Here is a 13,454-nt window from a genome sequence, read left to right as displayed (position 1 = left end):
CCTTTGATGTGCTAGAGCTATTTTGAAAACAATTAACCCTATACCATTCTTCATGCAACAAGTGTGCCTTCATTCATGTAAAATCCCTTTCAGTCATTCTTATGGAGAGTGTGCTACCATTTCCAAGTTTCACCACTAAGACTATGTTCAAGTAGGATCCCATGTTTCCAAAGAGGATAAAGATCACTATAATTGCTGAATTTTTCTTTATGACTAGAGCTGAAAGCACTTTGAAAGGATATGGATGCAGAAAAATAAAAAATGAAGCTGCCCACTTATCATAATGATTCTTGAAACACTCATCTTTTTATCATGCCTTTAGAAATGACTCCAAACGCTACAAAAGTCACTCTAAAGAAAATGGCACTAGTCAAATGAAAATAGAGTTTATGGGTGATACATAGGTTAAGAGGGGAAGGCCCTCGACACTGAGTTTTCTTGGTGAAAAAAACACCTCCCATTCTTTGTTTTTAGCATTTGCGGGTGGATCCATTTCCGAATCCAGAAATGGATCCAAAAAAATTTAAAAGCTCCATAAATGTATCGAATTCAAAATCATTTGTTTCCAAAAATCTGAAACAACTATGAAACATTTCCATGATGTTTAAAAGGTGAACCATTTCCATTTCCGAAATGTTGAATGACATTTTTGGAAGTTGGGAGGGGTGTTTCCGACAACTTAGATATTGAGAGGACCAATTGAAAAGAAGAGAACTTTATTATTAGAATAGTGTCGAGACATAATTATTAAATTTGAATCTTTAATGTCTTTTTCCAATTCTAATCCTTGAAACAAAACATATACTTTTATTATATTATTAATATTTTCTTCAAATTCCATATGTATAAATACATTCTTCTCTACCTAAAATTATTAATATTAAGAATAAAAAAAATATAAAAACAAAACTGAAACATGATATACAGTGTAAATTTTTAATGTTATCTTACCTTTTCTAAATTCAATTCACTACAAAAACATATAACAAACTATTTTAAAAAATAAAAATAAAATAATATTTAATTATTATTAAAATGTATAACTACCAACTTATGCTATTAAAAAAAAAATTAATACTTTACAGTGGTTTCCTCAAACTAGCTAAATCATATTAGCATAAGTGGTAAGATTATATAAATGATTTTAGTATAAGTGGTAAGAATGGCATTGTAATCGTATCAACAATAATATCACTTCTCTTTCCATATAAGAATCAATGATGATGGCCTTGCAGTTATTTTATATATATAAAAGGTGTCATTGTATAACTTTCCTTATAAAGTAAAGGAATTAATGAAAATTATTATTTGAGTCATGTAACCAAGTCAGCAAACAATCAATTTTGACATTATTTTATATATCGATGGGTTATTAATAATTCATTATGTATAATTAGTTAATTAAATTATTTTAACTAATTGTTAAAATAATTTGATGAAAAATTTAAAAACTATAATTTGTACTTCAGCTTTATTCTTATTCTTTTTCTGCGCTGTTATGCTTTAAGAAATTATCGGACATGGTGTGAATGAGCAGCTGGATGTTTTTCTTCTTTATGGAATAGCAGCGGAAGAATTGATTCGTATTCTTTTTTTTGTCCATATATTAAAAGTGGGAATGAATAATGACTTCTTTGTATGGACTAAAGGCAGGATTAGGAACGGAAAAATGTTGAGGAATTAAGTAAAGTTGTTTCTTTGGAATATATTCTGATTCCAACCCCACAGCTCCCCGTAAATCATCAGAAATACGAGCACTGCTAATCCCTTGTATATTTAGACAACCATCAACCTTGCTTTGCATACACATATTGCTTTGCTCTCTGCTCACGCATATTCATATTTTTGCTCTGTTGCCCGCGTTTTATATTCATCCTCCCTTCTACTATTTATATCCTTTTTTCTTTGCAACTATGGTTCATGGTTACATAAAGCAAATTGACATAGTGACCTTTCAATAGATTTAGTTATTTCCAAATAAGTAAGATATTTAGTAATAAAAACTCCATCAATTTGCCAATTGATCTAGTGACCTTTCAATAGATTTAGTTATTTCCAAATAAGTAAGATATTTAGTAATAAAAACTCCATCAATTGAGTTATCTCTCAAGGCTCTCTTCTACTTTTTTGTTCTCACCTCCATATTCTTCCCTACTCTGCTCCCACCAATCATTGGCAATGGATATTCTGACCAGAGCCGCATCCAACTCCATAAACATTGTTGTTGTTGCAGTCATCCGAGAGATTGACGATGCTAGGCAGTTGGATCATAACCGTCGGCTTCTAGAAGCTCAGTTAAATCGCATGAAGGTCATCTTAATCGATATTACCGATCAATTCGAGCGGCAGCGCAAGACTCCCCTTCAGTTTCTGAGAAACTCTTTGCAAAGAATGCAAGATGCAGTTGTAAAGGCCAAAGACTTGATTGATCGCTCACAACGGCCGCACCATTGTCTTGAAGTTTTTTTGTTGAGATTTTCTGTTTTGAATAAAATAGGCAAAATCTCAGTAGATGACAACAATAGGAATTAGTTCCTAGATTAGCTCCAGTTTGTTGGGAGGGAGTTAATGCATCCTAAATTTGAGTTGAGAGGATTTATGAGGCAGTTAGATTCTCCTTGCTATATAACAGGTATTCATACGGATGGTTTGGGTGTGAGAGTTTATGTAATCTCCTGTTTGATTAATAAGATTGCCGATGCCTATGTTGTGTGGACGTAGCCCAGATTGGTTGGGTGAACCACGTTAATTCCTGTGTTTTATGTGCTTGATTTATCTGCTGTGTATTTGATTTAATTCTGCTGTGCATCTGATCTCCAACAAGTGGTATCAGAGCAGTTGGAGGTGGAGTGTGCTGAAGGTGGAGCGCAAAAGCGTGGAGCTGTGTATTACGTGCTTGGTGCCTGCTGTGCGTAGAGGTCATTTCTTTGCTGCCTGGAGGTGCTGCCTGGAGGCGCTGCGTGGTGTCTCTGTGTGCGTAGAGAGCCATCCTGAATGGTGGAGCGAGGCTTCCATTGATTTCATCGTGGAGTGCTGGCTACATTGAAGCCGATCTGGTGCTGGTGCTGAGAGGATTCGCTGCGTACGTGGTAGTTTTCAATCGATTGCCAGAAGCCTGTTTTAAAAAAAAAAAACTCTCAAATTTTGAGGTATACGGGGAACGCTGTTGATCACTGAATATAGCACTGTTTCCTGCGGAGTACGCCGTGTTTGAGTTGTGGCTGTGCAAGACAGGAACGGTTGTAAAGTATACCTGAAGCCTTAAATTGGTGTGGTGTATTACCTAATGCGTATTGCTGGTGCCTGGTGCGTAGTGCTCGCAGTGTGAGTGGATTGTTGGTGCGTATTTAATTAAGTGCTGGTGCATATTGTAGTGAAGGTCGACAATGTCATTATAATTGCGTTCCTGATTCTATTTGCTTTCTGCCTGTCATTTCTTTTGAGATAGAGTCGAATTTTGAATGGAAGATTTAGAGGGTGTGAGTGGACAGTGATTTGAAATTATGAAATTGGTTTCTGACTCATCCAAAAGCACTCAATTGACGAAGACCGGAATGGTTTCTACTGGTTTCCACTAACTATAGTGTTTCCCCTGCTTCAATCGGCTTTCACATTAAATGCATTCATGGAGAATTCCTTGTGCAATAACGTAAAGCTGTATATGGCAATTCGGATTTTATTTGCATTTTATATTTGAGTTGAATTTGGTATATAATGGAAGTTTCATGCATTGCGATTTTTTAAAACAAAAAATCAACCAAATTCTAAATCAATAAAGACATCAAAGTAATATAAGTGCAAAGGGCAGATTTTTTTTTTTTAAAGGCAAAGACAGAAAGGCATAGGCAGTTTGTTTTGTTAATTGCTGGTATTGAAACATTGGTTTGTTTTTTGGAGATTATTGTTTTTGGTTGATATAAGATGGCCAAAACTCAGAGTGCCCGGTTTGAAATTGAGAAGTTTAATGGCAAGAATAATTTTGAAATCTGGAAGGTGAAAATGTACGATTTGCTTGTCCAACATGGTGTGGCAAAGGCGTTGTTGGGCAAATCCAAACAACCTTACAACATCACAGATAATGAGTGGGCCGAGATGGATGAAAGAGCGATAAGTGTTATTCGACTGTGTCTAGCTGATGATGTCCTGTTTAATATCGTGTCAGAGACAACAGCTGCTGGTTTGTGGATGAAACTGGAAAAACTGTACATGACCAAATCCTTAACCAATAGGATTCTCCTGAAGCGACAGTTGTACAGTTTGCGAATGAAGGAAGGTACATCGATTGATGATCATTTAAATGCTTTTAATACTCTTCTTGTGCAATTACAAAGTATAGAAGTAAAAATTCAATCCGAGGATAAAGCTATTACTTTATTGTGCTTGTTGCCCGAATCATGGGATCATTTTGTTACTTCTATAAGTCTTAGTTCATCAGAAACTATTGAGTTTGATGATGTAGTTGCATCCTTATTATCGGAAGAAACAAGGAGAAGGTCGCATTCTGAAACCTCTACATCAGAAGCTATGATGGTTAGAGGTCATTCGAAAGAAAGACACTCCAGGAGGCCGAGCGACTCACGTTCAAAGTTGAAAGGGAAGAAGAGTAAGCTAAAGTGTTGGTTTTGTGGCAAATCAGGGCATTTAAAGAAGGACTGTTGGAAGCGACAACAACAAACTTCAAAAGCAGATTCTTCGACAGAGAAGAAGGAGGCAAATACGACGGATACAGGTTCGACATCTGGTTCAGGTATGAGTGATGAAGTATTATCAGTTAATGTGTCAAATCATGGTCAACATTGGTTGTTAGATTCCGGTGCATCAAACCACATGTGTATCCATAAAGAATGGTTTAAAACATATAAATCAATTGATGATGGTGTTGTGTACATGGGTAATGATGTGACATGTAATATTGTGGGAATTGGGAGCATACAACTGCAAATGTTTGATGGGACAACAAAAATATTAACTGATGTGAGGCATGTACCAGATTTAAGAAAAAAATTGATTTCATTAGGAGCACTTGATTCAAATGGATATAAAACTGTAATTCAAGGTGGAGTAATGAAAATTTACAAAGGTATTTTACTAGTTATGAAAGCTAAGAAAGTAGGAAATCTATTTCAGTTAGAAGGAGGTATAAGGTCAGATTTTGTGTCTACTGTGTCTGAACATGACAGTAGTTCCATTCACTTATGGAATCAAAGATTGGGGCATATGAGTGAAAGAGGATTAAAAATTTTGGCTGATCGCAAGTTACTTCCAAATCTAAAGTCTGGAAAGTTAGATTTCTGTAAGCATTGTCTGTTTGGAAAACAAAGTAAACGAAAGTTTAAAACAGGCAAACATACTAGTAAAGGCATACTTGATTATATCCATTCAGATGTTTGGGGACCAGCCCCTACAACTTCATATGGTGGTTCATCTTATTTTGTATCATTCATTGATGACTTTTCTAGGAAGGTCTGGGTCTACATGTTGAAAAGAAAGTCTGATGTTTTTTTAGTTTTCAAGCAGTTTAGAGCATTGGTAGAAACAACACTGGTAGAACAATAAAGTGTTTAAGAACTGACAATGGTGGTGAGTTTACTTCCAAGGAGTTTGACAGCTATTGCAAGGATGCAGGGGTCGAGAGGCATAAGACCACGATTTATACTCCTCAGCAAAATGGAGTTGCTGAACGCATGAACAGAACTCTTCTAGAGAGAGCAAGGAGTATGCTGAGTAACGCCGGGTTGCCGAAGGAGTTGTGGACGGAAGCAGTGGCAACAGCTTGTTATGTGATAAACCAATCTCCATCGATGGCCATAGACTGCAAGATTCCGCAAGAGGTATGGAAAGGACACCCTTGTGACTATTCTAAACTCAGAGTGTTTGGTTGTGATGCATATGCTCTAGTGCCTAAACATCAGTGAACTAAACTAGATCCAAAGTCGAAAAGGTATATCTTTGTTGGGTATGGTGTTGGAACAAAGGGATATAGATTGTGGGATCCTACTACCCGCAAAATCATCATCAACAGAGATGTAAAGTTTAATGAATCCTCTCTTGTACAGTTAGATGTAGATAGTAGATTGAAACAGGATGATGTATCTGATTTTCAGCACATTCAGTTTGATAACATTTCTAATGATAGTTATGATGACCATAGTTCAGATACTAGCCATGAACAGGTTTCAGAATCAGATCATGAACAGGGTTCAGGTTTAGATCATGAACAGGTCTCAGATACTGATCGGCAAGAAGTTCCTACAGATGGTAGTCAGCCAATCGAGGAAGCACCAGAAACATCCTTAAGGAGGTCGACAAGAATCAAACGGCCACCGAGAAGGTATGATGATTATGTTACTTCAGTTGCATTTACTGCTAATGACGATGAACCTCTGTGCTATCAGGAAGAAATAGAAGGTTCGAAAAGTGATAAGTGGAAAGCAGCCATGAAGGATGAAATGATGGCCTTGAGTAAGAACAACACATGGGATCTAGTTGAGCTTCCGAAAGGCAGGAAAACTGTGGGGTGTAAATGGGTCTTCAAGCTGAAACGGGGTGTGAATGATACGGAAGACAGGTACAAAGCGCAGCTGGTTGCAAAAGGGTTTTCTCAGAAAGCCGGTATTGACTTTCATGAGATTTTTTCGCCAGTGGTTAAAATTGTTTCAATTAGAATTGTGTTAGCATTAGTGGCTTTGCTTGATTTAGAGTTGCAGCAATTAGATGTTAAGACTGCATTTCTACATGGTGACTTAGATGAGGAAATTTATATGGAACAACCGGAAGGGTTTGTTCAGCATCGCAATGAGAAATTTGTCTGCAGGCTCAAGAAGTCTTTATATGGCCTGAAGCAGTCGCCTCAGCAGTGGTATAAGAAGTTTGATTCTTTCATGTTGAGTCAAAAATATGTTAGAAGTGAATATGATCATTGTGTTTATTTTAAACAGTTAAATAATGGCATATTCATTATCTTAGTATTGTATGTTGACGATATGCTTTTAGCAAGCAAAAGCATAGAAGAAATCAATAGGTTGAAGGCTCAGATGGCAAGGACATTTGATATGAAAGATCTAGGAGCAGCAAGACAGATTTTGGGCATGGAGATTTTCAGAGACAGGAGCAATGGTAAGCTATGGCTATCACAACAAAAGTATATTGAGAAAATACTTTTGAGGTTTGGTATGAATAATGTGAAGCCTGTTTCAGTCCCTCTCGCTTCCCATTTCAAGCTTTCTTCAAGTTTATGTCCTAATTCAGATGAAGAAAAGGATTATATGTCTCAAATTCCATATGCTAATGTAGTAGGGTGTTTAATGTATGCAATGGTGTGTACGTGACCAGATATTTCACATGCAGTTGGGATTGTCAGCAGGTACATGGCAAATCCGGGTAAAGAACACTGGTCAGCAGTGAAATGGGTGCTTCGGTATCTGAGAGGCACAAGTAGTTATTGTATCACTTACAATAAGAGTAGTGAATTTGTTTGTGGATATGTTGATTCCAATTTTGCAGGTGATTTGGATAAGAGAAGGTCAACTTCAGGGTATATCTTTACTCTTGCAGGTGGAGCTATAAGTTGGATGTCAAAGCTACAGAACATTGTCGCGTTATCCACTACTGAAGCAGAATACATTGCTGCTTCACATGCTTGCAAAGAGGCGGTTTGGTTGAAAGGTTTGCTTGGTGAGTTTGGTAGGTTACAGGATAACATCAGGTTACTTTGTGATAGTCAAAGTGCAATACATTTGGCTAAGAATCCGGCCTATCATAGTAAATCAAAGCATATTCCAATTAAGTACCATTTTGTAAGACAGGTTATCACTGAAAGGGGAGTCTCTCTTGAAAAGGTGCATACAAAGGAAAACTGTGCAGACATGTTCACGAAACCAGTTTTGTTGGAGAAGCTACGCTGGTGTTTGGCTTCTCTTGGCTTGCAGAAAAGATAAAATAATAATAACAGGGCATCAGGCGAATTGTTGTCAAGGTGGAGATTGTTGAGATTTTCTGTTTTGAATAAAATAGGCAAAATCTCAGTAGATGACAACAATAGGAATTAGTTCCTAGATTAGCTCCAGTTTGTTGGGAGGGAGTTAATGCATCCTAAATTTGAGTTGAGAGGATTTATGAGGCAGTTAGATTCTCCTTGCTATATAACGGGTATTCATACGGATGGTTTATGTGTGTGAGAGTTTATGTAATCTCCTGTTTGATTAATAAGATTGCTGATGCCTATGTTGTGTGGATGTAGCCCAGATTGGTTGGGTGAACCACGTTAATTCCTGTGTTTTATGTGCTTGATTTATTTGCTGTGTATTTGATTTAATTCTGCTGTGCATCTGATCTCCAACATTTTTTTGTACGCCCAGACTCTCCAGAGAAATCAAAGAGTGGAAGGCAGCTTTAAATGTGCTCTTTAATGAACTTCACACCGATATTTCAGTGTTTTGCAGTGCTCAACAGGTTGCCTCCGCCGCACCACAAGAAGCAGAGATAGAGCTAAATAGCTGGGTTACGGAATCTCCCCAAACTCGGATAATAGGAGTATATGGCAGCGGTGGCGTGGGAAAAACAACAATGCTCAGAAAAATGTACAAATTCTATAAGGTTAGTGACATTTTTGATGATGCCATTTGGGTTCCAGTCGATCAATTTCCAAATGTAGAGTTGCAGAGTCGTATTGCTTCTGAAGTTAACTTAGACCTCACCAACTGTCATAAAGATGTTGACATGCGAAGGATGATGTTGTCTGGCTATCTCAAGAGGAGGAAATTCTTTCTGGTTTTAGAGAATATGTTGAGAAAAGTCTATCTCAACGAATTAGGTGTGGAATTTAGCAATGACAAAGACAGCAAACTTGTATTCTCTACGAAGAATAGAAATCTGATTGAAGAAATGAAGGCCGACGGGTGCATGAAAATACAACGCATGCCCATGGAGGACACATGGGGGTTGTTTAGCAGTATAGCTTTCAAAGATATTCCGGGGGAGATAGAACATATTGCCAAAGAAGTTGCCAGCGAATGTGAAGGCCTGCCCCTGGCGATAAAGTTAGTAGCCTCTGCAATGATTGGCAACAGAGCTTTATTGGCAGCTTGCTTTAAGGCAAATGCAGAGAACGGATTTCAGTTTTCCAATTACTCGTCCTTCCATTGATCGAGTTTTGTTCCAGCGATTGAGGTGGAGTTACGAGACTCTGCCTCATGCCAATTTGAAAAATTGTTTTCAATACTGTGCCGCTTTTGCCGAAGGTGAACAAATTCCGGTGAAAGCATTGGTGCATATCTGGATCGCAGAAGGCCTACTTAAGGCCAGAGATGCAGACTCTTTATTGAAGATGGGGTACAATTATGTTGAGTTACTAGAAAATCGATGCTTATTTCAGGTGGAAGGAGATGTCATTATAGTTCACTCTGTTGTCCGTAACATGGCGATTTGTCTCGCAGAGAATGAGGAGAACTGTGTATTTAGGGCAAGTCAAAGGCTTCAACATTTCCCTGATATCCAGAACCAGGCTGTTTGCAAAAGACTCTCAGTCTATGACAATAATATCACGTCTTTGCCGACAAAGGAATTGAGATGCCCGAAATTGGTTTCTCTATTCCTGGGAAAAAAATGAAGAGTTGAAAGAAATTCCAGCAGGATTTTTTCTCAACTTCACCTCGTTGAGGGTATTGGAGCTGAGTATCCCGGTAAAAGCATTGCCAGCATCGTTGTGGCAATTAATACACCTTGAGTTTCTCAATCTGAGCTGGACTGAAATTGAAGATATATCTGAAGATATCGGTAATCTTTCTTCCCTTCAGTTTCTGTATCTGGGATATTGCAGAAATCTAAAATCGTTGCCATCTCAACTAGGAGACCTAGAAAATATGAAGTATCTCTATCTTAAGGGTTGTTATAACTTAAGAGATTTTCCAGATGAGATAAACTGTAAGAATGAACTGTAAGAGAATGGAATTCTAACAAATACTTTGTTACCATCGAAGTCTTTGTGTCAATTCTGTTCCACACTCGTATTATTTGATCGAAAGATGTTTTTAATGGAATGTAACAAATGTGTGTTAATTTACCATTGAGCAAGTTAACATGATTATAGATACACCTAGGTTTAAATTCAATAAAAATGGAATCTCAAAGCATAAATAATTTTTTGTATCTTCAAATTTAGGATCTTGGATATTGCAAAAAACTAAAATCATTTCTCTCTCAAATAGAAGAGCTTGGAAACATGTAGTAATCAGTGATGATATATCATTCCTCTTCTTGTACAATTGTTACAACATGTGGAATTGGCTACTAAAAGAATAGCACAGGGAATTTCCTACGGTACTTTAGGTGTTTGGCATGAACAAATCCAATATACTGTGTCTCATATATGCATTAAGCCATTATATGGCTGGTTAACCTAAACAACCCAATGTGTTTCTCCATAATATGTCGATGTCTCTTCTCTGACATCAAATCCAAGGTGAAATTTAAATAAACTCGCCACAACTCTTAAAAGAGATTGGAGCATGGGGATCTTATTTCATAAAATACGGAGGAATCAATACAACTCCTAAGCCCATTAGACACTTAAGAGCCATATAGTTTGTAATTATTGATCATATAAAGTGTATTTTGTTATGATTTCTTTGTTTCATTATTTTTTTTTTTTCAAAAGGTGGAAAAACCTATCAAACTCAGTTTGTCAAACCAACAGTGAGGACAGCCATCTCTGGCTGCTATCCGCGAATGTTAGTTTAACACATCACTGTTATCAAGGAAAACCACGCCACCTGAAATAACCCGCTGGTGGTCCGTAAGGGAGCAGGCTTTCACTCCTGCCAGATGCCTCTGGGTCTTGGGCCGTTAACCTGTTTCCTTACATCCGAGGAAGACGAGCTCTTAGCCAAGCAGAAGCAGTTTTAGGGCATACTCCAGGCCCATTCTTTGTTTCATTATTATTATAATGAGTAAGTTGTTAAATCATTATTAATAAAATTTTCAATATTTTATAAATATTATAAAAGTATTCGAACATCACGTGCATTGAATTATTAATGGTAAACTTTTTATTTATCATTTGATTTGGAATGGTTTTTGGTTTTTTGTTTTTGTTCTTTGTTTTTTCTTTTTTAAATTATTTATTTATATATATTGAAATTTAAATTAGCAATAAATAATAATTCTATTCATGGTTGGAAATATAATCACATTTCATAAATGAAAAAGAATATAAAATTAGTTATTCAATTTTATTTATTTATTATTAATTTATTTCATTTTTATTTTTATTAATATTTCGTGTTTTATTATTATTTTTCTTTTATTTAGTTTGTTATTTTTATTATTAATTTTTAGTTTTTATTAATTAATTAATTTATTATTACTTTATTTATTTTTAAGCTTATTATTATTTTATTTTTATTTATTTATTTATTTATTTTTATTTTATTTTATTTTTATTTTTATTCATGTTTATTGACGTTTAACTCTTATTCATATCTAGTGGTTTATTTTTGTTATTTTTATTTGATTTCTCTTTTATTTTATTTATTTTTATTTTATTTGTTTGTGTATTTGTTTTATTTTTATTATTTTTATTTCGGGCTTTTATATCTATTTATTTATTTAATTTGTTATTTTTATTATTTTATTTTTATTCAGTTAGTTATTCTCACTTAATTTTTTCTTAGAACATTTCATAAATGAAAAAGAATATAAAATTAGTTATTCAATTTTATTTATTTATTATTAATTTATTTCATTTTTATTTTTATTAATATTTCGTGTTTTATTATTATTTTTCTTTTATTTAGTTAGTTATTTTTATTATTAATTTTTAGTTTTTATTAATTAATTAATTTAATTAATTTATTATTACTTTATTTATTGTTAAGCTTATTATTATTTTATTTTATTTATTTATTTATTTATTTTTATTTTATTTTATTTTTATTTTTATTCATGTTTATTCACGTTTAACTCTTATTCATATCTAGTGGTTTATTTTTATTATTTTTATTTGATTTCTCTTTTATTTTATTTGTTTGTGTATTTGTTTTATTTTTATTATTTTTATTTCGGGCTTTTATATCTATTTATTTATTTAATTTGTTATTTTTATTATTTTATTTTTATTCAATTAGTTATTCTCACTTAATTTTTTCTTAGAAGCTGTCTGTTGCAACTAATTTTCTCACTTAATTTTTTCTTAGAAGCGGTCCGTTGCAACTAATTTTCTTTTATTAGTAATTTGACCTTTAATTTTTGATTATTTATTGATTATCTATTATTTTGATCCTGGTCCTTTGGTCAATATTAGCGGTTGGGTCAAACTAGCCGTTGGAGGCTCTGCTCGGTCTATATAACATGCTAAGCTAGATCTGTTTTCTTCATCTTGTCCTGACGATGAACCACACTGGTTGGTTCGAAACGCGTCGACAAATGACATTCCATGTGATTTTCGCCGAAATCTTTCTCTAACTTAATATGGATCACAGAAGCCTAAACTCTATTATAGAAAATAAAATTATTAAAAAAAAGAGGTACAATAAAAATTACAATATTTGAAACTAATTAATTAAAATAATAAATGAAATAAAGTTTAATTAGAGATAAATAAAGTATATTATTAAAGAAATAAAAAACGCACATAACAATTTAAACTAATTAATTAACAACACCTTACCTCACTCAAAGTGGGGCCTTCCCCCTTACCTAAAGTATTGAAAGAACCTACATTATTTGAAGACTTGGATTCACAATTCAATTATTTATATTCACGGACCATTTCATACACAATAAGATGGAAAATCAAGGCAAAACAACTTATTAAACTAACAAAATATATTCTTCATAATATATATGTCCTTTATTTAAATGTGAATGCTACTTTTTATTGGCATCAAGTGTTTAACTATTTAATAGGTTTTATGGAAAAGTTCTTGAGAATAAAAATTCTCAAGTTGCTTTAAATATATTACAAGATTTGAATAAATTGTACTAATAGATTATACCCCAATAGGAGGCAATATAAGTATACAAACTAGACATCTAAATTAATGTCTTTGTCATTATTTCAATATTACATAATAATGAGCACATGTGATACCTTCTCCTTGATGTGCTCTTTAGGATTTGTAGTCATCAACTTTTATTTTTTTCATATCAATTGACCTTTCTTCAACCCATACATGTAGATCTAAAACATTAGGCTTCATAATCGATAGCAATAAATACCATTGATCCATAAAAATCAAATTCTGAGATCCATAGAAATATGGATTCCTAGCAAAGGAGTTCAATATCTTGTAGTACTCCATCTATAGCAAAGGCCCATATAATTCTTTAATTTGCAAGTTAGGTGAAAATACAATAAATTCTTGTATCAATCTACAAAATTCAAATAAATGCAAAGATATTTGACAAGGGGTACCTTTGAAGAAATCTATGAATTTGGATGAGGAAAAGATCAAAAT

At 34.3% G+C, this 13,454-nt stretch overlaps 1 protein-coding gene across 1 annotated transcript in view; it reads left to right on the top strand.

Moving 5' to 3' along the window:
- The window catches only part of LOC149150120 (disease resistance protein RPS5-like), a 41,048-nt gene extending 31,904 nt beyond the window's left edge, over window positions 1-9,144 (top strand). Inside the window, exon 2 of the mRNA XM_089442710.1 lies at window positions 8,432-9,144. Within this exon, the coding sequence (XP_089298836.1) occupies window positions 8,432-9,144 (713 nt within the window). The remainder of the gene's footprint in view (window positions 1-8,431) is intronic.
- Window positions 9,145-13,454: the final 4,310 nt, after the last annotated feature.

This window comes from Pinus tabuliformis, chromosome 9 (assembly GCF_031772625.1).
Source record: "Pinus tabuliformis cultivar Carrire ecotype Pingquan chromosome 9, CPIR1, whole genome shotgun sequence".
Lineage (NCBI taxonomy): Eukaryota > Viridiplantae > Streptophyta > Pinopsida > Pinales > Pinaceae > Pinus > Pinus tabuliformis.
Note: the sequence above shows the minus strand (reverse complement) of the source record. Positions and strands in the feature narration are given on the sequence as shown.